The sequence below is a fragment of the Cherax quadricarinatus genome, chromosome 86, assembly GCF_038502225.1.
Source record: "Cherax quadricarinatus isolate ZL_2023a chromosome 86, ASM3850222v1, whole genome shotgun sequence".
Lineage (NCBI taxonomy): Eukaryota > Metazoa > Arthropoda > Malacostraca > Decapoda > Parastacidae > Cherax > Cherax quadricarinatus.
The window spans coordinates 12947451-12974393 of NC_091377.1; the positions used below are offsets into that span (position 1 = coordinate 12947451).

General features: G+C 42.6%; 1 protein-coding gene across 1 annotated transcript; it reads right to left on the reverse strand.

Annotated features, from left to right (window-relative positions):
* On the reverse strand, nucleotides 1-26733 carry LOC128702951 (astakine). The gene is made up of 4 exons (XM_053797431.2): nucleotides 26642-26733; nucleotides 13008-13123; nucleotides 12338-12453; nucleotides 1-564 (listed from the first exon to the last, which is right to left on the reverse strand). The coding sequence occupies exons 2-4, from the start codon at nucleotides 13120-13122 to the stop codon at nucleotides 475-477; spliced, it is 321 nt and encodes a 106-aa protein (XP_053653406.1). The 5' UTR covers nucleotide 13123; nucleotides 26642-26733; the 3' UTR covers nucleotides 1-474.
* Between the last annotated feature and the right edge of the window lie 210 nt (nucleotides 26734-26943).

Consider the following 26943-nt stretch of genomic DNA (forward strand, 5'->3'; position numbering starts at 1 on the left):
TTTTAGCAAAGATTTTTTATTACTAATATGTTTCTCCCACTGAGAGCTTTATGAAGTACATGGAATATATAGACAGTGGTACATAGAGTATATAGGGAGGTCAGGGCCTGCCAGGTCACATGTTATTACAGGTGAGATCGAAGGTCAGCTCCTGGTATCTTGCGTTTAATATGTTGATACAAAAATATCTGTGCAGTGGGTCCAGACAAACTGTACATCTCACTGTTTTGTTCTTGGATGTTGTGAGTTTATATAGGTACAGGTACACACAGGTACAATTATCATATATAGTGGAAATTACCTAGAATCACCCAAACAATTCAGACAAAGTGACTTATTTCCATTGGCAGCTTCAAGACACCTTCGTTAAAGTCCTGTTATTATTCTTTGTAAATGCGATGTGTTTGTTTGCAGTCCATGATGTGTGGATGCACAGCTGTGTGCTGTGCAGGAGCTGAGTGCCATTCATGGTGGTTAAGGCAGCTGACAGGTGGAGGTAGGCCTCTTGCACACCAGTCCAGGTTTACATGGACACATCTCAAGGTATCCTCCCTTAACAATGGCCTGGCAATAAGAAGGAAGTATTTTAATATTTTTAACACCACAATAACAGCTAACACCACCACTACAGTTAGTAACACAGCCTCAGTCACACCATCACAGCTACAAGGTATAATTGCCATCCCATTCAACAGTCACAACAGTCACGTCAACTGTCTTCAGACAGCCACTACCATCATCACGTCCTCACAACTATAGATGTTTCAAACACTAGTATATTATCTTTGGCATTACTGATGTGGAAAATTTCTATAATCTTCCTAAATTCAGAATGTATCAATGAAAAATATAAAATGCCTCGGCATGATAGTGGTTTTCTTTGCTCTAATAATGATATGTAAACACACATTGTAACCTTAGCAAAGAAATAAATATTTTATTTTTATTTTACTGATTTAATAATTGTGCATTAAAATGTGACGCTGATTTGACCCTTCGAGAAATTTTGTATGAAGGAGGGTGTGGAGCGGCCACTGAGCGGTACACGGACGTTTGAGCTAATAAATAAGTAAGTTTATTCAGGTATACACAAATACAGTTACATAGAATTATCATACATAGCAGTATATGTGTAGAGAACCTAGGATAACCCAAAAAAGTCAGACAGAGTGACTTATTTCCATTGGGGAATTTTAATTTTAATCGGCGTCATCGAGGCCAAAACTGAGTGGATCGGCATGAATTTGTAACGGGGAAGTTTACTGACGTTCCCTGCCGGCGGATAGCGACAGGAAATTTGCGAAACCACCAGTTAGATTCTGTTTGTTAGGTATGTGTTAGGTTGTGTTCCATCAGCAATAACTGTCTTCCAGTAATTAAATGGTGAGTGTTCATGATAAATTTTCCTTCCTTTCTATTGGTATAATATGCATGTATCGGTAGTTAGATGTTGTGGACCCATCAAACCATTTATAAATCACAAATCTAATATACAGTCCACTGTATTATATTTATCAAGAGTTCCTGGTATTAACTTTTTATATGTTCAAATAATTATATGCCCGACTTAGTTTGTGAGTGGGTAAGAGTGTGTGTGGGAGGGTCATCGAAGCAGAGGTAAGAGTGTGTATGGATCATCGAAGTAGAGGTAAGAGTGTGTGTGGATCATCGAGGTAGAGGTAAGAGTGTGTGTGGGTCATCGAAGTAGAGGTAAGAGTTTGTGTGGATCATCGAAGTAGAGGTAAGAGTGTGTGTGGGTCATCGAAGTAGAGGTAAGAGTGTGTGTGGATCATCGAAGTAGAGGTAAGAGTGTGTGTGGATCATCGAAGTAGAGGTAAGAGTGTGTGTGGATCATCGAAGTAGAGGTAAGAGTGTGTGTGGATCATCGAAGTAGAGGTAAGGTGCAGCCTAGTAGTACCTCAAAAATCCCATCTAGCTCTGAGGTACAATTAATCTTGGTGAGTTTAATATATTTTGTGCTTAGCTCTAACCCCCTAAATTAAGTGGATGAAATAATTCAGGAATGTAGCTGTGAACCTCATCCCCATAATTTCCCACAACTATAATTGTAAGAGTAAAGGTGGTGATATCTGAATACATGTATTGGCATGTCAGCTGGAATGTTTGTGGCAGTATTTCCACTCTCAGGATGACTGCCGCTGCCCAGTAGACCAGGCTCTATTACCAAAATAAAAAAAAACTGAAAGTAATGTAAATGAGTATTTAAATGATGGGAAACTTATAAGTGATGTGTTTAATGGGAGTGTGTTGTTTAATGGGAGTGTCTGGGATGCTACCTAGAATGATCATTCACACAACGAAAAGTATAGTTTAAAAATAGTTTAATATGCTTATTATGCACCTCATACCCATCCTGTGGGCGGTAGTCAAAAGATTACAGAGGTACATAATGGGTCCAGGAACTGTACCTCAACATTACAGAGGTTCATAATGGGTCCAGGGACTGTACCTTAACATTACAGAGGCACATAATGGGTCCAGGGACTGTAACTCAACATTGCAGAGGTACATAATGGGTCCAGGGACTGTAACTCAACATTACAGAGGTACATAATGGGTCCAGGGACTGTACCTTAACATTACAGAGGCACATAATGGATCCAGGGACTGTACCTCAACATTACAGAGGTACATAATGGGTCCAGGGACTGTAACTCAACATTACAGAGGTACATAATGGATCCAGGGACTGTAACTCAACATTACAGAGGTACATAATGGATCCAGGGACTGTAACTCAACATTACAGAGGTACATAATGGATCCAGGGACTGTAACTCAACATTACAGAGGTACATAATGGATCCAGGGACTGTAACTCAACATTACAGAGGTACATAATGGATCCAGGGACTGTAACTCAACATTACAGAGGTACATAATGGGTCCAGGGACTGTACCTCAACATTACAGAGGTACATAATGGGTCCAGGGACTGTAACTCAACATTACAGAGGTACATAATGGGTCCAGGGACAGGACCCCAAAGTTAGGATAATTGAACACATATATGTCGTGCCGAATAGGCAGAACTTGCGATCTTGGCTTAAATAGCAACGTTCATCTTGCCATATAGGACAAGTGAAAATTTGTGTATGCAATAATTTCGCAGAAATCGTTCTGAACCTAACGAAAAAAAATATATTTCATTGTGTTTGTTTAGTATTAAATTATTGTAAACGTATTTAAAATATATTAGTTGGGTTAGGCTAAAATAAATTGTTCTTGTTATAATAAGGTTAGGTAAGTTTTCTAAGATTCTTCTGGTGCAAAATTAAAAATTTTTACATTAACATTAATGAAAAAAATATATCTTTAAACTTATAAGAGAAAATTTTAGAAAGGACTTAATTTTAAATGAGTTCTTGCTAATTGACCAGTTTTACATATTCGGCACGACATATATATATATATATATATATATATATATATATATATATATATATATATATATATATATATATATATATATACATATATTAAAGGATTATTATTATTAGAAGCTAATTAACTCAAATATCGGTGATAATAACATTTATATGTTGAAAAATCTGGAAGACTAATGATAAGTGAACTAACTGTATTATATGACTTAGAGAAAGTTGCAGTAAAATGTTGAAACTGGATACAAATAAAAAGAGATGTCTATTGAAAATTTAGTCAGGAAATCCTTGAAGGTTTTATTTTATATTAGGATACACTACTCTATAGTGATGCTTTGTGTTTTAAATGGAGTGGAACGCTGCCTGGTGGAAGTTTTAGTTTATTACGCATCGAAGTAGAGGTAAGAGTGTGTGTGGGACCTAAACTCAGTACCTGATCAACCGGGCTGTGGTTCGTACGTCAGCTTGCGTGCGGCCAGCAGTAACAGCCTGCTTGATCAGACCGGGCCGCGGGGGCGCTGACCCCCGAAACCTTCTACAGGTAACCCTATCCTAGTCATGTGGGAGGCAGTCGCCGGGAGGGACCAGCGGATGCTGGACTCTGAACGGGTCATCATCATTGCTAAACTCACAAACTAGTATTTAGTCACTTAGCCATAATACCAACTTACCTCATAATTTTGTAATATTTTAAACTTAAGATTTAATTTAAGTCTGCCCGAAATGCCTAGCCATGCTAGGTGTTCTAGTGGTACACTCTGTAATGCCTAGCCATGCTAGGTGTTCTAGTGGTACACTCTGTAATGCCTAGCCATGCTAGGTGTTCTAGTGGTACACTCTGTAATGCCTAGCCATGCTAGGTGTTCTAGTGGTACACTCTGTAATGCCTAGCCATGCTAGGTGTTCTAGTGGTACACTCTGTAATGCCTAGCCATGCTAGGTGTTCTAATGGTACACTCTGTAATGCCTAGCCATGCTAGGTGTTCTAGTGGTACACTGTAATGCCTAGCCATGCTAGGTGTTCTAGTGGTACACTGTAATGCCTAGCCATGCTAGGTGTTCTAGTGGTACACACTGTAATGCCTAGCCATGCTAGGTGTTCTAGTGGTACACTCTGTAATTATTATTTTACTACATGTAAACACACAATAACCAAATTCTGTAAACTCAGCATTGTAATCCTTATAGAGGATAAAGTTTGAAACTGGTTGACTCGAGGCAGGTGACAGTTTCCTGACAGATGTCAGGAAACACTGTTATTGTTTTTCTAAAGAACACTGTGGTATTTCCTGACTGATATTACGCCTCCAACACAGTCACTATCATTATTATCATCATGATGAGTGTAGTAGTGATGATCAAAATGATGATAGTCATAATGATGACCACTACCATGATCGACACCACCACTACCCTCATATTGATGAATATAATAATTATGGGGAGAATGATAAATCTTGATACCATCTACCAAACATTCACAAGGAACATAACAATCAGTAATGCATAAGGAACATGCAGATGAAATTAATAATATCGTTTTTTACTAGCAATTTTTTTCATTATGGTGAGAAACAAAGCACTATCCCAGGACCTCTATAATGGAACTAAACTGACTCGAGAAATCGTAATGACACGGTAGTGACATCCAAGAGTCTGCTTATGTTGTTGGATGCATCATACACATGTGGCTCCTCCTGCATGATAGAATGATGATAGATGGACTGACTGGTGTCAGTCTTCCTCAGTCTCAAGTTTATATTAGTTTAGTTCCATAAACCATACCCCCGGCCGGGATTGAACCCGCTGTCATAGTCTCAAAACTCCAGCCCGTCGCGTTAGCCACTAGACCAGCTAGCCACAATAAGATTCGTCCAACTAGGTATATTTCTACACCATAGGAAGGTTAGCACAGGCACCTCAGTGACCACAAATGCAAGTTTTTACAGACGAATCTCCAGCTAGCGTGGCCGTGACGAATTCTAGCTCAAGTCCCTTCACTACCGCTCGGCTCCGGGCAGGAGTGACATCCAAATATCCCTGGGAGGTTTATCAGTCACTTTTGATGCTAACATAATAAATACAAACCATAAAAGATGGATTATTGTCACACCCTTCACCCAACACGATCAAATTAATGCATTCACAGACAACTAACTTCCAAATGTTTATGAAATGTCAAAGAATTTTATTCCTAGTGGCATATTACCAGTCAATAAGTACCATTGACTGGCAGTGAGAATTTATTAATGATCAAGATATTCAGTCATGTCCAAGTTTTCCTTCACAAAATTCAATGTTCATATAAAAAATATTGTGTCTTAAAAACCAGACAAGTCACAACACAAATAATAAACAGCCTTGGCTAAAAAACAGCAGCTTCAGAGCCTATGGAAAACAATACAAAATGGCTTAATTCCCAAAGAACTAGCTAAAATAATGTACATCAACACTTATTCTGTTGATAAATAAATCTAAACAAGTATATTATGTCAATATATTTCAGAAAATAAAGAGTGATGTCAAAAGGACCTAGAAAACACTCTTCAGTACTAGGTTCATGTGAAAATTTTAAGTAGAAATTATACTGATCAGACCTAATGAATCCCCATTCATATTACTGGTACCGTAAATAACCTTAATGACTTTTACACATCTATAGGAACTAACCTTGTCAGCCATACCCTCAAATGTCCTAATTAGTTTTAGTTTAATATGTTTATTATGCACCACATACCCATCCTGTGGGCGGTAGTCAAAAGATTACAGAGGTACATAATTGGTCCAGGGACTGGACTCCAAAGTTTTGATAGCTGAGCAAGTTACAGAGGTAATGAATTCACAATTTACAAAGGTAATGAACTCACAAATTACAAAGGTAATGTGTCCTAATTTACGCAACATCCATCATATCTACACACATTACTGTGCATTTTACATATACAGAAAACTTGGAGCAAACCTCAGTCCAGCACTCCGACTCTTTCTGAAGAGCTGCAACAAAACACATAGACATAATACAACAAATAAATATTTCTGATATAATATCTGTTCTACTGAACCTACTACATTTGGTAGACACAAACCTATCTAATATTATCCTGACGCCAAATGACTTCGAAAAGGCGATAAATTACATGCCCGTGCACTCTGCCCCAGACCCAGACTCGTGGAACTTCGTGTTCATTAAGAAATGCAAGAAGCCCCTATCATGTGCTTTTAACAACCTATGGAGAGGGAGCATGGAGACAGGGGTCGTCACACAGCTTCTAAAAACAGACATAGCCCCACTCCACAAAGGTGGCAGTAAAGCAAAATCAAAGAACTACAGACGAATAGCGTTAACGTCCCATATAAAAATCTGAAAGAGTTCTGAGAAGCAAGGTCGCCACCCATCTAGATACCCATCAGTTACACAACCCAGAGGAGCATGAGTTTAGAGCAGGTCGCTCCTGTCAGTCCCAGCTACTGGACCACTATGACAAGGTCCTGGATGCTCTAGAAGACAAAATGCAGATGTAATATACACAGACTTTGCAAAAGCCTTTGACAAATGTGACCATGGTGTAATAGCACACAAAATGTGTGATAAAAGAATAACAGGTAAAGTTGAGTAGTAAACAGAGTAAAGTCTGAGGCGGCCCAAGACTGTTCAACTGCCTCCCAGCATACATAAAGGGGATTATAAATAGACCTCTGGCTCTCTTCAAGCAGGCACTGGACAGGCACCGAAAGTCAGCACCTGACCAGCCGGGCTGTGGTTCATACGTCGGGTTGCATGCGGCCAACAGTAACAGCCTGGTTGATCAGACCCTGATCCACCATGAAGCCTGGTCTCAGACCGGACCGCGGGGGCGTTGACCCCCGAAACCCTCTCCAGGTATCCTTAATTATTGTCTGCTTAAATTACTCATGACGATTGTAACCAGATATAAATATGTAAATTGTTCATGATCACTTTGTGGCCCAGTAAGTGCCTCTGTAGTGTTGAGGTACAGTCCCTGAACCCATTATGTTCCTCTGTAATGTTGAGGTACAGTATTTGAACCCATTATGTTCCTCTGTAATGTTGAGGTACAGTCCCTGGACCCATTATGTTCCTCTGTAATGTTGAGGTACAGTCCCTGGACCCATTATGTGCCTCTGTAATGTTGAGGTACAGTCCCTGGACCCATTATGTCCCTCTGTAATGTTGAGGTACAGTCCCTGGACCCATTATGTGCCTCTGTAATGTTGAGGTACAGTCCCTGGACCCATTATGTGCCTCTGTAATGTTGAGGTACAGTCCCTGGACCCATTATGTGCCTCTGTAATGTTGAGGTACAGTCTCTGGACCCATTATGTGCCTCTGTAATGTTGAGGTACAGTCCCTGGACCCTTTATGTGCCTCTAATGTTGAGGTACAGTCCCTGGACCCATTATGTGCCTCTGTAATGTTGAGGTACAGTCCCTGGACCCATTATGTGCCTCTGTAATGTTGAGGTACAGTCCCTGGACCCATTATGTGCCTCTGTAATGTTGAGGTACAGTTCCTGGACCCATTATGTGCCTCTGTAATGTTGAGGTACAGTCTTTGGACCCATTATGTGCCTCTGTAATGTTGAGGTACAGTCTTTGGACCCATTATGTGCCTCTGTAATGTTGAGGTACAGTCTTTGGACCCATTATGTGCCTCTGTAATGTTGAGGTACAGTCTTTGGACCCATTATGTGCCTCTGTAATGTTGAGGTACAGTCTTTGGACCCATTATGTGCCTCTGTAATGTTGAGGTACAGTCTTTGGACCCATTATGTGCCTCTGTAATGTTGAGGTACAGTCTTTGGACCCCCCCAGTACCAACAATACCACCAGTCCGATAACATTCTTCTTTGCAAATATACAGGGTCTAAAGCCAGCAACAAACAACAAAATACCTTTCATCCGTGGACTGCTTGCAGAGGCAAAGGCAATGTTCGCGGCTTTCACTGAGACCCACATAAAGGATCACTTGGACAATGAAATATTGATCCCAGGTTACAACCTATACAGATGTGACAGAGTGAACAGGCAAAAGGGGGGGGTTGGCCTGTACATTGCAGAGTCACTTGTTTGCACAGAACTGCTTAATGCCTCAAATGACGTAGTGGAAGTTTTAGCAGTAAAGGTCGAGAACCAAAACCTAGTCATTGTGGTAGTCTACAAGCCTCCGGATGCAACATCCCAGCAATTCCAGGAACAGCTGTTAAAAATTGACCACTGTCTGGAAAATCTTCCAGCTCCTGCACCCAACATCTTGCTCCTGGGGGATTTCAACTTAAGGCACCTAAAATGGAGGAATATAGCAAATAATATTGTTGCAGTAATAACACCAGGAGGCAGCTCTGATGAAAACTCACACTCACACGAGCTTTTAAATCTCTGCACAAAATACAATTTAAACCAGCAAATAATAGAGCCTACTAGACTGGAGAATACACTAGACCTCATATTCACTAACAATGATGATCTGATAAGAAATGTCACCATATCAAAAACAATATACTCAGATCACAACATAATTGAGGTTCAGACATGTATGCGAGGAGCCCCAGACCGACAAAATGAGACTAGTCACGAGGGAGCATTCACCAAATTCAACTTCAATAACAAAAACATAAAGTGGGACCAAGTAAACCAAGTCCTAACCGATATAAGCTGGGAAGATATACTAAGCAACACAGACCCAAACTTATGCCTAGAACAGATTAACTCGGTGGCACTCGATGTATGCACAAGGCTTATTCCTCTAAGAAAAAGGAGGAGTAGATGTAAAATAGAAAGAGACAGGCGCTCCCTTTACAGGCGACGGAAAAGAATAACAGAGCGGCTAAAAGAGGTCAATATATCTGAAATGCGCAGGGAGACACTGGTCAGAGAAATAGCAAGCATCGAACTTAAGCTAAAAGAATCCTTTAGGAGTCAGGAATCGCGGGAAGAACTAAAAGCTATAAATGAAATCGAAAGAAACCCAAAGTATTTCTTCTCCTATGCCAAATCAAAATCGAGAACAACGCCCAGTATTGGGCCCCTACTTAAACAAGATGGGTCCTACACAGATGACAGCAAGGAAATGAGTGAGCTACTCAAGTCCCAATATGACTCAGTTTTTAGCAAGCCGCTAACCAGACTGAGAGTCGAAGATCAAAATGAATTTTTTATGAGAGAGCCACAAAATTTGATTAACACAAGCCTATCCGATGTTATCCTGACGCCAAATGACTTCGAACAGGCGATAAATGACATGCCCATGCACTCTGCCCCAGGGCCAGACTCATGGAACTCTGTGTTCATCAAGAACTGCAAGAAGCCCCTATCACGAGCCTTTTCCATCCTATGGAGAGGGAGCATGGACACAGGGGTCGTCCCTCAGTTACTAAAAACAACAGACATAGCCCCACTCCACAAAGGGGGCAGTAAAGCAACAGCAAAGAACTACAGACCAATAGCACTAACATCCCATATCATAAAAATCTTTGAAAGGGTCCTAAGAAGCAAGATCACCACCCATCTAGAAACCCATCAGTTACACAACCCAGGGCAACATGGGTTTAGAACAGGTCGCTCCTGTCTGTCTCAACTACTGGATCACTACGACAAGGTCCTAAATGCACTAGAAGACAAAAAGAATGCAGATGTAATATATACAGACTTTGCAAAAGCCTTCGACAAGTGTGACCATGGCGTAATAGCGCACAAAATGCGCGCTAAAGGAATAACAGGAAAAGTCGGTCGATGGATCTATAATTTCCTCACTAACAGAACACAGAGAGTAGTCGTCAACAGAGTAAAGTCCGAGGCAGCTACGGTGAAAAGCTCTGTTCCACAAGGCACAGTACTAGCTCCCATCTTGTTCCTCATCCTTATATCCGACATAGACAAGGATGTCAGCCACAGCACCGTGTCTTCCTTTGCAGATGACACCCGAATCTGCATGACAGTGTCTTCCATTGCAGACACTGCAAGGCTCCAGGCGGACATCAACCAAATCTTTCAGTGGGCTGCAGAAAACAATATGAAGTTCAACGATGAGAAATTTCAATTACTCAGATATGGTAAACATGAGGAAATTAAATCTTCATCAGAGTACAAAACAAATTCTGGCCACGAAATAGAGCGAAACACCAACGTCAAAGACCTGGGAGTGATTATGTCGGAGGATCTCACCTTCAAGGACCATAACATTGTATCAATCGCATCTGCTAGAAAAATGACAGGATGGATGATGAGAACCTTCAAAACTAGGGAGGCCAAGCCCATGATGACACTCTTCAGGTCACTTGTTCTATCTAGGCTGGAATATTGCTGCACTCTAACAGCACCTTTCAAGGCAGGTGAAATTGCCGACCTAGAAAATGTACAGAGAACTTTCACGGCGCGCATAACGGAGATAAAACACCTCAATTACTGGGAGCGCTTGAGGTTCCTAAACCTGTATTCCCTGGAACGCAGGAGGGAGAGATACATGATTATATACACCTGGAAAATCCTAGAGGGACTAGTACCGAACTTGCACACGAAAATCACTCACTACGAAAGCAAAAGACTTGGCAGACGATGCACCATCCCCCCAATGAAAAGCAGGGGTGTCACTAGCACGTTAAGAGACCATACAATAAGTGTCAGGGGCCCGAGACTGTTCAACTGCCTCCCAGCACACATAAGGGGGATTACCAACAGACCCCTGGCAGTCTTCAAGCTGGCACTGGACAAGCACCTAAAGTCAGTTCCTGATCAGCCGGGCTGTGGCTCGTACGTTGGTTTGCGTGCAGCCAGCAGCAACAGCCTGGTTGATCAGGCGCTGATCCACCAGGAGGCCTGGTCACAGACCGGGCCGCAGGGGCGTTGACCCCCGAAACTCTCTCCAGGTAAACTCCAGGTAAACATTATGTGCCTCTGTAATGTTGAGGTACAGTCTTTGGACCCATTATGCGCCTCTGTAATGTTTTATCTACCACCCGCACCATGGGTATGAGGTACATAATAGTTTGATATCTTTATTATGCACTCCATTCCCATCCCGTGGGAATGGAGTACAGAGGTACATAATGGGTCCAGGGACTGTGCCTCAACATTACAGAGGTACATAATGGGTCCAGTGACTATGTCACAAAGTTGTGATAACCTAACAAGTTACAAAGGTAATGAACCATTCACACGTCTACACCTGATCACAACTGCAATAATTTATTAATGCAAATATTAACTTTATTAACAGTGATCAAAGTCAGGGTATTTCTCCAGAATGGTCTGTAATATAACACTGTGGATAAAATACTTTGACATTTCTTGAACATTTCCGAGCGAATTATCTCTGAATTCATTAATTTTATCGCATTATAACGATATTAGAGCATCATTATGTTCTTGTATTGATTTATTCAACATGGAACAAGGTTTACGGATAGTGGAAGAATGGGAATTGAGATGAGTGTGATAATAGAGAATGGGTACATGTAGGTAGGTTTGTGGTGGGGTGGGGTATTATATTTATTGATTTATTTATTTGAACATTATACATAAAAGTACAAAGAAATACAGTGGTTAAGTGTAACATGCCGAAGCCCCTGTATGCAGAGCATTATGGGCAGGCTTAAAATTAACTTAAGATTAACTAAGCAATGATATATTAAACCATACCCCCGGCCGGGATTGAACCCGCGGTCATAGAGTCTCAAAACTCAAAACTCAGCAATGATATATTCAGTGGTAAACATTATTGCAAACAAATAACAATTAAGCACAAATGAGTATTTCAAAGACAGGTTATATGGTCATTTACTGTGTTGCTGAGCATTCTGTAGCATGGAGTATATATGGGAAGGAGGACGTGAGGGAATGGGAGGGGAGAGGAACGTGAGGAGAGGAAAATGAGGGAAGGGGGTGACTCAGAGCAGAGCAAGGTGGGGTAGACTGACCTTTGAACCGTCTGGGTATTGGAGGGTGAAGTCCCCAGGACTTGGGTTGTGAAGGTAGCAGAATTTATCCACTTCACCCAACGGATGGCATCCTGGGATAGGGAACCGACCACGACCTGTAAACAATGACATTAATGAATTAACTGAAGTGTAATGAACACGTGTCACTGTTCAATAATAACCCACTTGGGGCCAGAAACTCAGGAGGTTGATTGATCTATATATTTCGACCCCCTGCAGAGCGCCTCTGCTGAAGAGGATCCCAGGAGGAGGTCGTAATATACTGATTAATCAACCTCCTAAGTGTCTCTCTCTATGTGGGTTATTACTGAGCAATAACATTAACTACCACATGTACTGCTTCTTGTAGGAGACGGCTGTTAAATCTTGATATTTTCGTGAGCCTTTGTGAAAACAGTTTTAATTCATTTCTTTATATTCACTACTGTAGATTAGGTTACGTTAAATGAACGTAAGTAAACCAAAGTGAATTAATTATGACACATATAACATATTACTATATTGAAAAAGCATGTTCCGATGTTGTTGCAGAAAACTTGGAACGATGTGAGCAGTTATATCCATACACCGTAAATCCAAAGTTCTGGTTTAGTGTCTTAAATCATGGTGAAAAATCGATTTCTTAGGAGTTGAAAGAAGAGTGACGTACCGACTTTGCAGCATTCAGTGGGACCACAGATTTCTGAGCCGCACTTCTGTGAGGCAGCCAACTGGACACAGGCCACACACACTATTAACAGCACAACACGAACCATCACAACCATCCTGGCGAGCACATGTGTGTTACTTGGTTGGGTTGGAGATCATACGATACACACACACACACACACACACACACACACACAGATGGGACACAGCAACAAGGGGTCACAATTGGAAGTTGAAGACTCAGATGAGTCAGAGGGATGTTAGGAAGTATTTCTTCAGTCATAGAGTTGTCAGGCAGTGGAATAACCTAGAAAGTGACTTAGTGGAGGCGGAAACCATACATAGTTTTAAGACGAGGTATGATAAAGCTCATATAGCAGGGAGAGAGAGGACCTAATAGCAATCAATGAAGAGGCGGGGACAGGAGCTATGACTCGACCCCTGCACCCAGAAATAAGTGAGTATACATGTAGGTGTGTACACACACACCTCAAGGGAGGCTCCTTGAAGCTGGTAAGGGGCTCTTGATCTAGGGAATTGGATCTGTGCTTCAGTTCCCTGAACTGAGCCTTAATACCTTCCATCCCCCGCCCCACAGGCAATGTATATTCCCTACGGGTTCAGCGCTCCTCCATGATAATAATAATACACACACACGAGGTACGATAAAGCTCATGGAGCAGGAAGAGAGTGGACCTAGTAGCAACCAGCGAAGATGCGGGGCTAGGAGCTATAACTCAACCCTTGCAACCACAAATTGGTAAGCAAAGCACACACACACACACACACACACACACACACACACACACACACCTGTTTAAATGGGACCCAGAGATGCGGAAGGAAAAGCAGTGGGGACAGGGGAGAGAGAGGTCAGTTTTTATTCAAGAGCTTCAGGAGACTGAAGGGAAGACATGTGAAGGAAGACAACAGGGAAAGAAAAAAGAGATTGAAAATATTATCAAACAGGAGAGGAGGACACGACCGAGCTGATATATTTTCAGAGAATAGGGGGATCTTTGCAAATATACAGGATCTATAGCCAGCAACGAACAACAAAATTCCTTTCATCAGTGGACTGCTTACAGAGTTAGTTTAATATCTTTATTATGCACACCATACCCATCCTGTGGGCGGTAGTCAAAAGATTACAAAGGTACATAATGGGTCCAGGGACTGGACCCCAAAGTTATGATAACTGAGCTAGTTACAAAGGTAATGAACTCCAGGTAGATCTGGTCACAATCATGGCAAGTTACAGAGGTAATGAATCAGCCTCACTCCTATACATGGTTACAGTCATAAACAAATTACAAAGTAATGAGCCACTGATACGTCCACACCTGGTCACAATTGTAATGAGTTATAAATACAAATATTAAGTGGGTCATACACTCACACAAGCGCGCGCACAGAGTCAAACACTATTCACGGTTTTCACAGAGACCCACATAAAGGATCACTTTAACAATGAAATACGGATCTCGGGTTATAACCTATACAGATGTGACAGAGTGAATAGGCAAAAGGGAACGGGGGGTTGGCCTGTACGTTACAGAGTCACTGATGTGTTCAGAACTACTAAATATAATAATAATAATAATAATAATAATAATAATAATAATAATAATAATAATAATATCTTTATTTTACTACAAGTACATGTACATGTTATACAGACCATAGCTGACATCAATGACATACTACTATATAGAAAGCCGCTTGTTATACTCAGCATTTCGGGCAAATTAGGTCAGTGTCCCAGGATGCGACCCACACCCGTCCACTAACACCCAGGTACCTATTTTACTGATGGAGAACATAGACAACAGGTGTAAAGAAACACGCCCAATGTTTATACTCTGGCTGGGAATCGAACGCAAGCCCTTACCATGTGAAGCGAGAGCTTTAGCCACCAGGCCACCAGAGCCTCAAATGATGTTGTTGATGTTTTGGCAGTAAAGACTTAGAACCAAAACCTGGTCATTGTACTTGTATACAAGCCTCCAGATGCAACTTCCCAACAATTCCAGGAACAGCTTTTGAAAATAGACCAGTGTCTGGAAAAGCTTCCAGCTCTTGCCCCAAATATCTTGCTCCTGGGGGATTTCAACCTAAGACACCTAAAATGGAGGAATGTAGCAAATAATGTTGCAGCAGAGATAATCCCAGGAGGCAGCTCAGATGAAAACTCGCACACACACAAGCTTTTAAATCTCTGCATCGAATTCATCATAAACCAGCAAACAATAGAGCCTACAAGATTGGAGAATACACTGGACCTCATCTTCACTAACAATGATGATCTGATACGAAATATTACCATATCAAAAACAATATACTACTCAGATCACAACATAATAGAGATTCAGACATATATGCGTGGAGCCCCAGACCGACAAAATGTGATCAGTCACGAGGGAGCATTCACCAAATTCAACTTCAATAACAAGAACATAAAGTGGGACCAAGTAAACCAAGTCCTAAATAATACAAACTGGGAAGATATTCTAAGCAACACGGATCAAAATGTATGTCTAGAATAAAATAACACTGGCACTCGAGGTATACTTAATGCGTATTCCTTTAAGGAAAAGGAAGAGAAGATGTAAACTAGAAAGAGGAAGGAGCTCCCTGTACAGGCGAAGGCGAAGAATAACAGAGCGGCTAAAAGAGGCCAATATATCTGCAATACAAAGGGAGTCACTGGTCAGAGAAACAGCAGACATAGAACTTTAGCTAAAGGAATCTTACAGGAGTCAAGAAACGCGGGAAGAACTAAAAGCCATAAATGAAATTGAAAGAAGCCCAAAATAATTCTTTTCTTATGCCAAATCTAAGTCGAGAACAACATCCAGTATTGGGCCACTACTTAAACAAGATGGGTCCTACACAGATGACAGCAAGGAAATGAGTGAGTTACTCAAGTCCCAATATGACGCGGTTTTTCGTGAGTCGTTAACCAGACTGAAAGTCAGACTTAAATGATTTTTATGAGCGAGACAGAATTTGTCAGACTCAAACCTGTCTGATACTATCCTGATGCCAAATGACTTCGAAAATGCAATAAATTACATGGCCATGCATTCTGCCCCAGGCCCAGACTCATGGAACTCCGTGTTCAACAGGAACTGCAAGAAACCCCAATCATGTGTTTTTAACATCCTATAAAGAGGGAGCATGGACACAGGGGTTGTCTCACTCCACAAATAGGGCAATTAAGCGATAGCAAAGAACTACAGACTGACAGCGCAAACATCCCATATCACAAAAATCTTTGAAAGGGTTCTGAGCAAGATCGCCACTCATCTAGATACCCATCAGTTACACAACCCAGGGCAACATTAGTTTAGAGCAGGTCTCTCCTGCCTGTCCCAACTACTGGACCACTATGACAAGGTCCTGGATGTTCTGGAAGACAAACAAAACGCAGATGAAGTATACGCAGACTTGGCAAAAGCCTTTGACAAGTGTGACCATGGTACACAAAATGGGTAATAAAGGAATAACATGAAAAGTTGGTAGATGGATCTATAATTTCCTAACAAATAGAACACAAAGAGTAGTTGTAAACAGAGTAAAGTCTGAGGCGGCCACTGTGAAAAGCTCTGTTCCGCAAGGCACAGTACTCGCTCCCATCCTGTTCCTCATCCTCATATCTGACATAGACACACATGTCAGCCACAGCACCGTGTCTTCCTTTACAGATGACACCCGAATCTGCATGACAGTGTCCTCCATTGAAGATACCGCAAGACTCCAGGCGATGTAGTGGAGGCAGGAACCATACATAGTTTTAAGACGAGGTATGATAAAGCTCATGGAGCATCGAGAGCAAGGACCCAGTAGCGGTCAGTGAAGAGGCGGGGCCAGGAGCTGAGCATAGACCCCTGCAACCACAATTAGGTGAGTACATCAACCAAATCTTTAAATGGGCCGCAGAAAACAATGTGAAGTTCAATGATAAGAAATTTCAATTACTCCAATTACAGCCTGGTTGATCAGGCGCTGATCCACCAGGAGGCCTGGTCACAGACCGGGCCGCGGGGGCGTTGACCCCCGAAACTCTCTCCAGGTAACTCCAGGTAAACTCCACTATGGAAAACGTGAAGAAATTAAAACTATATCGGAGTACAAAACAAATTCCAACCACACAATAGAGCGAAAAGCTCATGTAAAAGACCTGGGAGTGACAATGTCAAAGGATCTCAATTTCAAAGACCATAACATTGTATTAATCGCATCTGCTAGATAAATGATAGAACGCATAATGAGAACCTTCAAATCTAGGGAATATACCTATAACCCACCATGATAATATAATAAGTATGTTTATGGAGCAAATTGCAATGTGAACAGACTGACTGATGTTGTAGTGGCCAGGCTTAGGCTTGGTTACAAGTACTGACTGATGTTGTAGTGGCCAGGCTTAGGCTTGGTTACAAGTACTGACCAATGTTGTAGTGGGCAGGCTTAGGCTTGGTTACAAGTACTGACTGATGTTGTAGTGGCCAGACTTAGGCTTGGTTACAAGTACTGACCAATGTTGTAGTGGGCAGGCTTAGGCTTGGTTACAAGTACTGACTGATGTTGTAGTGGCCAGACTTAGGCTTGGTTACAAGTACTGACCAATGTTGTAGTGGGCAGGCTTAGGCTTGGTTACAAGTACTGACTGATGTTGTAGTGGTCAGACTTAGGCTTGGTTACAAGTACTGACTGATGTTGTAGTGGTCAGACTTAGGCTTGGTTACAAGTACTGACTGATGTTGTAGTGGCCAGGCTTAGGCTTGGTTACAAGTACTGACTGATGTTGTAGTGGCCAGGCTTAGGCTTGGTTACAAGTACTGACTGATGTTGTAGTGGCCAGGCTTAGGTTTGGTTACAAGTACTGACTGATGTTGTAGTGGCCAGGCTTAGGCTTGGTTACAAGTACTGACTGATGTTGTAGTGGTCAGGTTTAGGCTTGGTTACAAGTACTGACCAATGTTGTAGTGGTCAGGCTTAGGCTTGGTTACAAGTACTGACTGATGTTGTAGTGGCCAGGCTTAGGCTTGGTTACAAGTACTGACTGATGTTGTAGTGGTCAGGTTTAGGCTTGGTTACAAGTACTGACCAATGTTGTAGTGGTCAGGCTTAGGCTTGGTTACAAGTACTGACTGATGTTGTAGTGGCCAGGCTTAGGCTTGGTTACAAGTACTGACTGATGTTGTAGTGGCCAGACTTAGGCTTGGTTACAAGTACTGACTGATGTTGTAGTGCCCAGACTTAGGCTTGGTTACAAGTACTGACTGATGTTGTAGTGGCCAGGCTTAGGCTTGGTTACAAGTACTGACTGATGTTGTAGTGGCCAGGCTTAGGCTTGGTTACAAGTACTGACTGATGTTGTAGTGGCCAGGCTTGGGCTTGGTTACAAGTACTGACTGATGTTGTAGTGGTCAGGCTTAGGCTTGGTTACAAGTACTGACTGATGTTGTAGTGGTCAGGCTTAGGCTTGGGTACAAGTACTGACTGATGATGTAGTGGTCAGGCTTAGGCTTGGTTACAAGTACTGACTGATGTTGTAGTGGCCAGGCTTAGGCTTGGTTACAAGTACTGACCAATGTTGTAGTGGGCAGGCTTAGGCTTGGTTACAAGTACTGACTGATGTTGTAGTGGCCAGACTTAGGCTTGGTTACAAGTACTGACCAATGTTGTAGTGGGCAGGCTTAGGCTTGGTTACAAGTACTGACTGATGTTGTAGTGGCCAGACTTAGGCTTGGTTACAAGTACTGACCAATGTTGTAGTGGGCAGGCTTAGGCTTGGTTACAAGTACTGACTGATGTTGTAGTGGTCAGACTTAGGCTTGGTTACAAGTACTGACTGATGTTGTAGTGGTCAGACTTAGGCTTGGTTACAAGTACTGACTGATGTTGTAGTGGCCAGGCTTAGGCTTGGTTACAAGTACTGACTGATGTTGTAGTGGCCAGGCTTAGGCTTGGTTACAAGTACTGACTGATGTTGTAGTGGCCAGGCTTAGGCTTGGTTACAAGTACTGACTGATGTTGTAGTGGCCAGGCTTAGGCTTGGTTACAAGTACTGACTGATGTTGTAGTGGTCAGGTTTAGGCTTGGTTACAAGTACTGACCAATGTTGTAGTGGTCAGGCTTAGGCTTGGTTACAAGTACTGACTGATGTTGTAGTGGCCAGGCTTAGGCTTGGTTACAAGTACTGACTGATGTTGTAGTGGTCAGGTTTAGGCTTGGTTACAAGTACTGACCAATGTTGTAGTGGTCAGGCTTAGGCTTGGTTACAAGTACTGACTGATGTTGTAGTGGCCAGGCTTAGGCTTGGTTACAAGTACTGACTGATGTTGTAGTGGCCAGACTTAGGCTTGGTTACAAGTACTGACTGATGTTGTAGTGCCCAGACTTAGGCTTGGTTACAAGTACTGACTGATGTTGTAGTGGCCAGGCTTAGGCTTGGTTACAAGTACTGACTGATGTTGTAGTGGCCAGGCTTAGGCTTGGTTACAAGTACTGACTGATGTTGTAGTGGCCAGGCTTGGGCTTGGTTACAAGTACTGACTGATGTTGTAGTGGCCAGGCTTAGGCTTGGTTACAAGTACTGACTGATGTTGTAGTGGCCAGGCTTAGGCTTGGCTACAAGTACTGACTGATGTTGTAGTGGCCAGACTTAGACTTGGTTACAAGTACTGACTGATGTTGTAGTGGCCAGACTTAGGCTTGGTTACAAGTACTGACTGATGTTGTAGTGGCCAGGCTTGGGCTTGGTTACAAGTACTGACTGATGTTGTAGTGGTCAGACTTAGGCTTAGTTACAAGTACTGACTGATGTTGTAGTGGTCAGGCTTAGGCTTGGTTACAAGTACTGACTGGTGTTGTAGTGGTCAGGCTTAGGCTTGGGTACAAGTACTGACTGATGTTGTAGTGGCCAGGCTTAGGCTTGGTTACAAGTACTGACTGATGTTGTAGTGGCCAGGCTTAGGCTTGGTTACAAGTACTGACTGATGATGTAGTGGCCAGACTTAGACTTGGTTACAAGTACTGACTGATGTTGTAGTGGCCAGACTTAGGCTTGGTTACAAATACTGACTGATGTTGTAGTGGCCAGGCTTGGGCTTGGTTACAAGTACTGACTGATGTTGTAGTGGTCAGACTTAGGCTTGGTTACAAGTACTGACTGATGTTGTAGTGGTCAGGCTTAGGCTTGGTTACAAGTTTACCTGGAGTTTACCTGGAGAGAGTTCCCGGGGTCAACGCCCCCGCGGCCCGGTCTGTGACCAGGCTTCCTGGTGGATCAGAGCCTGATCAACCAGGCTGTTGCTGCTGGCTGCACGCAAACCAACGTACGAGCCACAGCCCGGCTGATCAGGAACTGACTTTAGGTGCTTGTCCAGTGCCAGCTTGAAGACTGCCAGGGGTCTGTTGGTAATCCCCCTTATGTGTGCTGGGAGGCAGTTGAACAGTCTCGGTAACCCTGACTGATGTTGTAGTGGCCAGACTTAGGCTTGGTTACAAGTACTGACTGATGTTGTAGTGGCCAGACTTAGGCTTGGTTACAAGTACTGACTGATGTTGTAGTGGCCAGACTTAGGCTTGGTTACAAGTACTGACTGATGTTGTAGTGGCCAGGCTTAGGCTTGGTTACAAGTACTGACTGATGTTGTAGTGGCCAGACTTAGGCTTGGTTACAAGTACTGACTGATGTTGTAGTGGTCAGGCTTAGGCTTGGTTACAAGTACTGACTGATGTTGTAGTGGCCAGGCTTAGGCTTGGTTACAAGTACTGACTGATGTTGTAGTGGCCAGGCTTAGGCTTGGTTACAAGTACTGACTGTTGTTGTAGTGGCCAGACTTAGGCTTGGTTACAAGTACTGACTGTTGTTGTAGTGGCCAGACTTAGGCTTGGTTGCAAGTACTGACTGTTGTTGTAGTGGCCAGACTTAGGCTTGGTTGCAAGTACTGACTGTTGTTGTAGTGGCCAGACTTAGGCTTGGTTGCAAGTACTGACTGTTGTTGTAGTGGCCAGACTTAGGCTTGGTTGCAAGTACTGACTGTTGTTGTAGTGGCCAGACTTAGGCTTGGTTACAAGTACTGACTGTTGTTGTAGTGGCCAGACTTAGGCTTGGTTACAAGTACTGACTGTTGTTGTAGTGGCCAGACTTAGGCTTGGTTACAAGTACTTCTGGCAGTTTGGGAGACACGCAGATGATGATCAAACTAAATGCAAATTATGTGACCAGCCATATGGCCACTGTCTTGAACACTATGTGCTTAATTGTCCACTTATTGAGGAATACAGAGACAGGCAGTATAATAACCTATGTGACATGTCAAGATATTACTGAAAATAAGATACCAGATATACTAAGCAAATTTCCTAAATTTGCTTGTAACAGATAAGTGAACTGAAGATATGTAGATATAAATCCAAATATAATATATATATGTATATATATATATATATATATATATATATATATATATATATATATATATATATATATATATATATATGTATATATATATATATATATATATATATATATATATATATATATATATATATATATATATATATATATATATATATACATATATATATATATATATATATATATATATATATATATATATATATATATATATATATATATATATATATATATATATATATATATATATTAATCCTTTTGGGGCCTAGTTCCTAGGCCTTTTGTGTATCCACATGCTCTCGCGCTACCGTACACAGGATGGATATGGGGTGCACAATAAACTAGCCAATTCGGTAGCAAAAATCTAAATCTAATCTATCTAGGCTGGAATATTGCTGCACACTAACAGCACCTTTTAAGGCAGGTGAAATTGCTGACCTAGAAAATGTACAGAGAACCTTCATGGCGCGCATAACGGAGATAAATCGCCTCATTTACTAGGAACGCTTGAAGTTCCTCAACCTGTACTCCCTGGAATGCAGGCGGGAGAGATACATGATTCAACAATGCACATTGTAATATTCCCATAATATAATTTAAATAATTACTATGATATATACAATCTATAAAAATACTTTCAACTTGTCCCATTGTAATATCCCCATATTCTAATTTGAGTAAACTTAATGACTGCTGTACAGAAAAACAGATGTACAACGTTAACAACTATGATCTATTTGTGTAATATTAAGTAGTCTGTAAGATATTAAAGTTAGTCTGGCCATAATGCCATGACATGAGAGTGGTTCTTGTACTGCAGCTTATTATTGTAATTACACAATCACAATATAAATTAGCAAGTTAGTTTAATATGTTTATTATGCACCCCATACCCATTCTGTGGGCGGTAGTCACCCCATACCCATCCTGTGGGCGGTAGTCAAAAATGTAAATTCGCAAGGAAATAAAAATTTGTATTTGTATATACACTTGGAAAATCCTAGAGGGACTAGTACCAAGTTTGCACACGAAAATCACTCCCTATGAAAGCAAAAGACTCGGCAGACGATGCAATATTCCCTCGAAGAAAAGCAGGGGCGCCACTGGCACGATAGGAGACAACACAGTAAGTGTCCGGGGACCAAGACTGTTCAACTGCCTCCCAGTATACATAAGGGGGATTACCAATAGACCCCTGGCTGTCTTCAAGGATGCGCTGGACAGGCACCTAAAGTCAGTACCTGACCAGCCGGGCTGTGGTTTGTACACTGGCTTGCGTGCGGCCAACAGTAACAGCCTGGTTGATCAGGCCGTGATCCACCATGAGGACTGGTCACAGATCGGGCCACGGGGGGCGTTGGCCCCTGAAACCCTCTCCAGGTATACTCCAGGATACTCGAGGGGAAGAAACCGGCTAGTCAAATTTATTTTTAAGACAGAAATGGTGTGAAACAGGATCCTGCAGCAGAAACCACAGCTAAAGGAAACAGAAAAATATCAGAGAGAGTACCTAGATCACGACAGACAGAATGATAGAAACAGAGGATTTATATACGAAAGGGGCAAGAAAGAGGAAAAACAACAGTCAAGGACCAGGTAATTAGGCTGTGGAAGGAACGAGGAGAAATCACAAGACACGACCAACAAGTATGTTTAGAGATCAACATGAGATTTAAGGAAGTATTTTTCAGAGGAGACAGAACGGACTCCAGGAAGCTGGAATGGTGGGGTACACCAACAAGTGCTGGACACGCCACACACAACCGAGGAGGAGGTGAAGAGGCTGCTAAGTGAACTAGATACCTCAATGGCAGTGGGACTGGACATATCTCCGTGAGTACTGAGAGAGGGAGTAGAGGCGCTGAGTGTGCCACTAAGGTGTGGAAGACAGCAAATGTAGTCCTAATTTTTAAGAAAGGAGAGAGATAGACAGCATTAAACTACAGACCAGTGTCACTGAAATGTATAATATGCAAAGTCATGAAGAAGATTATCAGAAGAACAGTGGTGGAGCACCTAGAAAGGAATGAGCTGATTCACAACAATCAGCACAGTTTCAGGCAAGGGAAACCCTATGTCACAAACCTACTGGAGTTTTAAGACAAAGTGACGGAAGTAAGATAAGAGAGAGAGAGAGGAGTGGGTATATTGCATTTTCTTGGATTGTAAGAAATTTTTTGACACCATTATCCATCCTAGGTAAATGATAGGATGGACAATGAGAAGCTTCTAAACTAGGGATGCCAAGACCATGATGATTCTCTTCAAATCGCTTGTGCTCTCGAGGCTGGAATACTGCTGTACATTAACGGCCCCCTTCAAGGCTGGCGACACTGCAGACCTGAAGAGTGTGCAAATAACTTTCACGGCACATATAAGCACGATAAGGCGCCTAAATTCCTGGGAACGGTTGAAAGTCCTTGATTTGTATTCCCTGGAATGCAGGCGAGAGAGATACATGATAATATACACTTGGAAGGTCCTGGAGGGATTGATACCAAACCTGCACACGAAAATCACTCCCTATGAAAGCAAAAGACTTGGCAGGAGATGCAACATTATCCCAGTGAAAAGCAGGGGCGCCACGAGTACACTGAGAGACAAAACAATAAGTGTCAGGGGCCCAAGACTATTCAGTTGCCTCCCAGCATACATAAGGGGGATTACCAATAGACCCCTGGCTGTCTTCAAGAAGGCACTGGACAAGCACCTAAAGTCAGCACCTGACCAACCGGGCTGTGGTTCGTACATCAGTTTGCGTGCTGCCAGCAGTAACAGCCTTGTTGATCAGACCCTGATCCACCACGAGGCCTGGTCACAGACCAAGCCGCGGGGGCGTTGACCCCCAAAACCCTCTCCAAGTATCTCCAGTTCCACACAAGCGATAATGCAAAAGCCACAGGAGCAGGCAGATATAACAGAAAGGCACTGCAGTGGATCAGAGAATACCTGACAGGAAGGCAACAACGAGTCATGGTACGTGATGAGGTGTCAGTGGGCGTCTGGGAAGAGCGGGGTTCCACAGGGGTGGCCCGGATGGTGGTGGCCTGGTGGCTAAAGCTTCCGCTTCACACACGGAGGGCCCGGGTTCGATTGCCGGCAGGTGGAAACATTTCGACACGTTTCCTTACACCTGTTGTCCTTTTCACCTAGCAGCAAATAGGTACATAGGTACCTGGGTGTTAGTCGACTGGTGTGGGTGGCATCCTGGGGGACAAGATTGAGGACCACAATGGAAATAAGTTAGACAGTCCTCGATGACGCACTGACTTTTTTGGGTTATCCTGGGTGGCTAACCCTCCGGGGTTAAAAATCCGAACGAAATCTTCTCTTCCTAGGGCCAGTGCTGTTTCTGGTATATGTGAATGACATGACAGAAAAGATAGATTCAGAAGTGTCCCTGTTTGCAGACGACGTGAAGCTAATGCGAAGAATTCAATCGGAAGAGGATCAAATAGGACTGAAGTATACCTGGAGAGGGTTTCGGGGGTCAACGCCCCCGCGGCCCGGTCTGTGACCAGGCCTCATAGTGGATCAGGGCCTGATCAACCAGGCTATTACTGTAGACCGCACGCAACCCGACGTACGAACCATAGCCCGGCTGTTCAGGTACTGACTTTAGGTGCCTGTCCCCCTAAAGTCATCTGGACAGGAGCTGCAAGCCTGGTCCAGTAACATTCTCCTGGAGTTTAACCCCACCAAGTGCGAAGTCATTAATATTGGGGACGGTAAAAGAAGACCACAGACAGAGTACAGGTTAGGGGACCAAAGACCGCAAATTTCACTCAAAGAAAATGATCTCAGAGTGAGTATAATACTGAGCATATCTCCTGAGGCGCACATCAATCAAATAACTGCTGCAGCATACGGGCGTCTGGCAAACCTGAGAATAGCGTTCCGACACATCACTAAGGAATCGTTCAAGACTATGTACACTGTGTAGGGGCGTGACTGGAACGCAAATAACCCGCACATGACAGAATAGACGTTTCGGTCCCGACACAGTCACTAACAGAGGAGGAGCAACGGCTATAATCAGGAAGAGGTGGAGGTAGTAGTAGTGGTAGTAGTAGTGGTAGTAGTAGTAGTAGTAGTAGTACAACCGACAGGATATGACACATACACATCCCCACCGTAGACGTAGGTCAATAACAATATGATAACTTTACTTCTACAAGTACATGTACAAGGTATACAGACATAGATGACATCAATGACATACTACTATATAGAAAGCAGCTTGTTATGCAGAGCATTTCGGACTAACACCCAGGTACCCATTTTACTGATGGGGAATATAGACAACCGGTGTAATGAAACACGCCCAATGTTTCTACCATCGCTGGGAATCGAACCCAGGCCCTCATCGTGTGAAGCGAGAGCTTTAGCCACCAGGCCACAGGGCACCTTCAGGCACGTCAGGCTCGTACTGGAGTATGTAGCACCAGTTTGGACCACATGCATGACCACACCTGTTCATGCACGTCAAGAAATTAGACAAAGTGCAAAAGTTTGCAACAAGCCTAGTCCCGGAGCTAAGGGAAAATGTCCTACGAAGAAAGGTTAGGTTAAGGGAAATCCACCTGACAACACTAGAGGACAAGTGGATTAGGAGAGACATGATAACGACATATAAAATATTACGAGGAATTGACAGGGTGGACAAAGACAGGATGTTCCAGAGATGCAACACAGCAACAAGGGGGCACAATTGGAAGTTGAAGGCTCAGATGAGTCACAGGGATGTTAAGAAGTATTTATTTAGTCATAGAGTCGTCAGGCCGTGGAATAGCCTAGAAAGTGACGTAGTGGAGGCGGGAACCATACACAGTTTTAAGACGAGGTTTGATAAAGCTCATGGAGCAGGGAGAGAGAGAGAGAGGACGTAGTAGCAATCAGTGAAGAGGCGGGGCCAGGAGCTATGACTCGACCCCTGCAGCCACAAATAGGTGAGTACACACAGAGGAAAGATAAAATTCTTTGTCTACGTCAATTAGCACCAAACTATACATTAAAAGCAATTATATATTTATAATATATGCACCGAGAGGTGTCTCATATATACCGTGTGAATTTATTTTAATCCATATTTAAAGTATTCTTGACTGGTGACATTCATCCTTAATGACCCTCGTGTAGCTGATACACTTTCAGACCAGTTATACATCTTATACACAGAGAAAAACATCCAATAAACTTACCTGAACACAAACCTGGAATGAAACACTGGATAGTTGAGAGTGATCTGGAAGCTGGAGTGACACAAACCAACTCAGAGTCCCCTGCAACACTGACTTGCCCCACTCTGCTCCACTTATATATATACTGCTCTGATCAACTGCCATAACGCACATAAACCATCTAATATATTTTTACTGTGTGTAATGCATCCTAATTACTGTCTTAGACTTAATAGTTTAATATGTTTATTGTACACCCCCATACCCATCCAGAGGTACATAATGGGTCCAGGGTCTGTAACTCAACATTACAGAGGTACATA

Bases quoted from the DNA above. Each gene is read 5' to 3' on its own strand.
- LOC128702951 (XM_053797431.2), bottom strand. From the start codon at position 13,122: ATGGTTGTGATGGTTCGTGTTGTGCTGTTAATAGTGTGTGTGGCCTGT. The intron at 12,454-13,007 runs GTACGTCACTCT...CATTGTTTACAG, and splicing joins CACTGAATGCTGCAAAGTCG to GTCGTGGTCGGTTCCCTATC. The intron at 565-12,337 runs GTCAGTCTACCC...TCTTATTGCCAG, and splicing joins AATACCCAGACGGTTCAAAG to GCCATTGTTAAGGGAGGATA.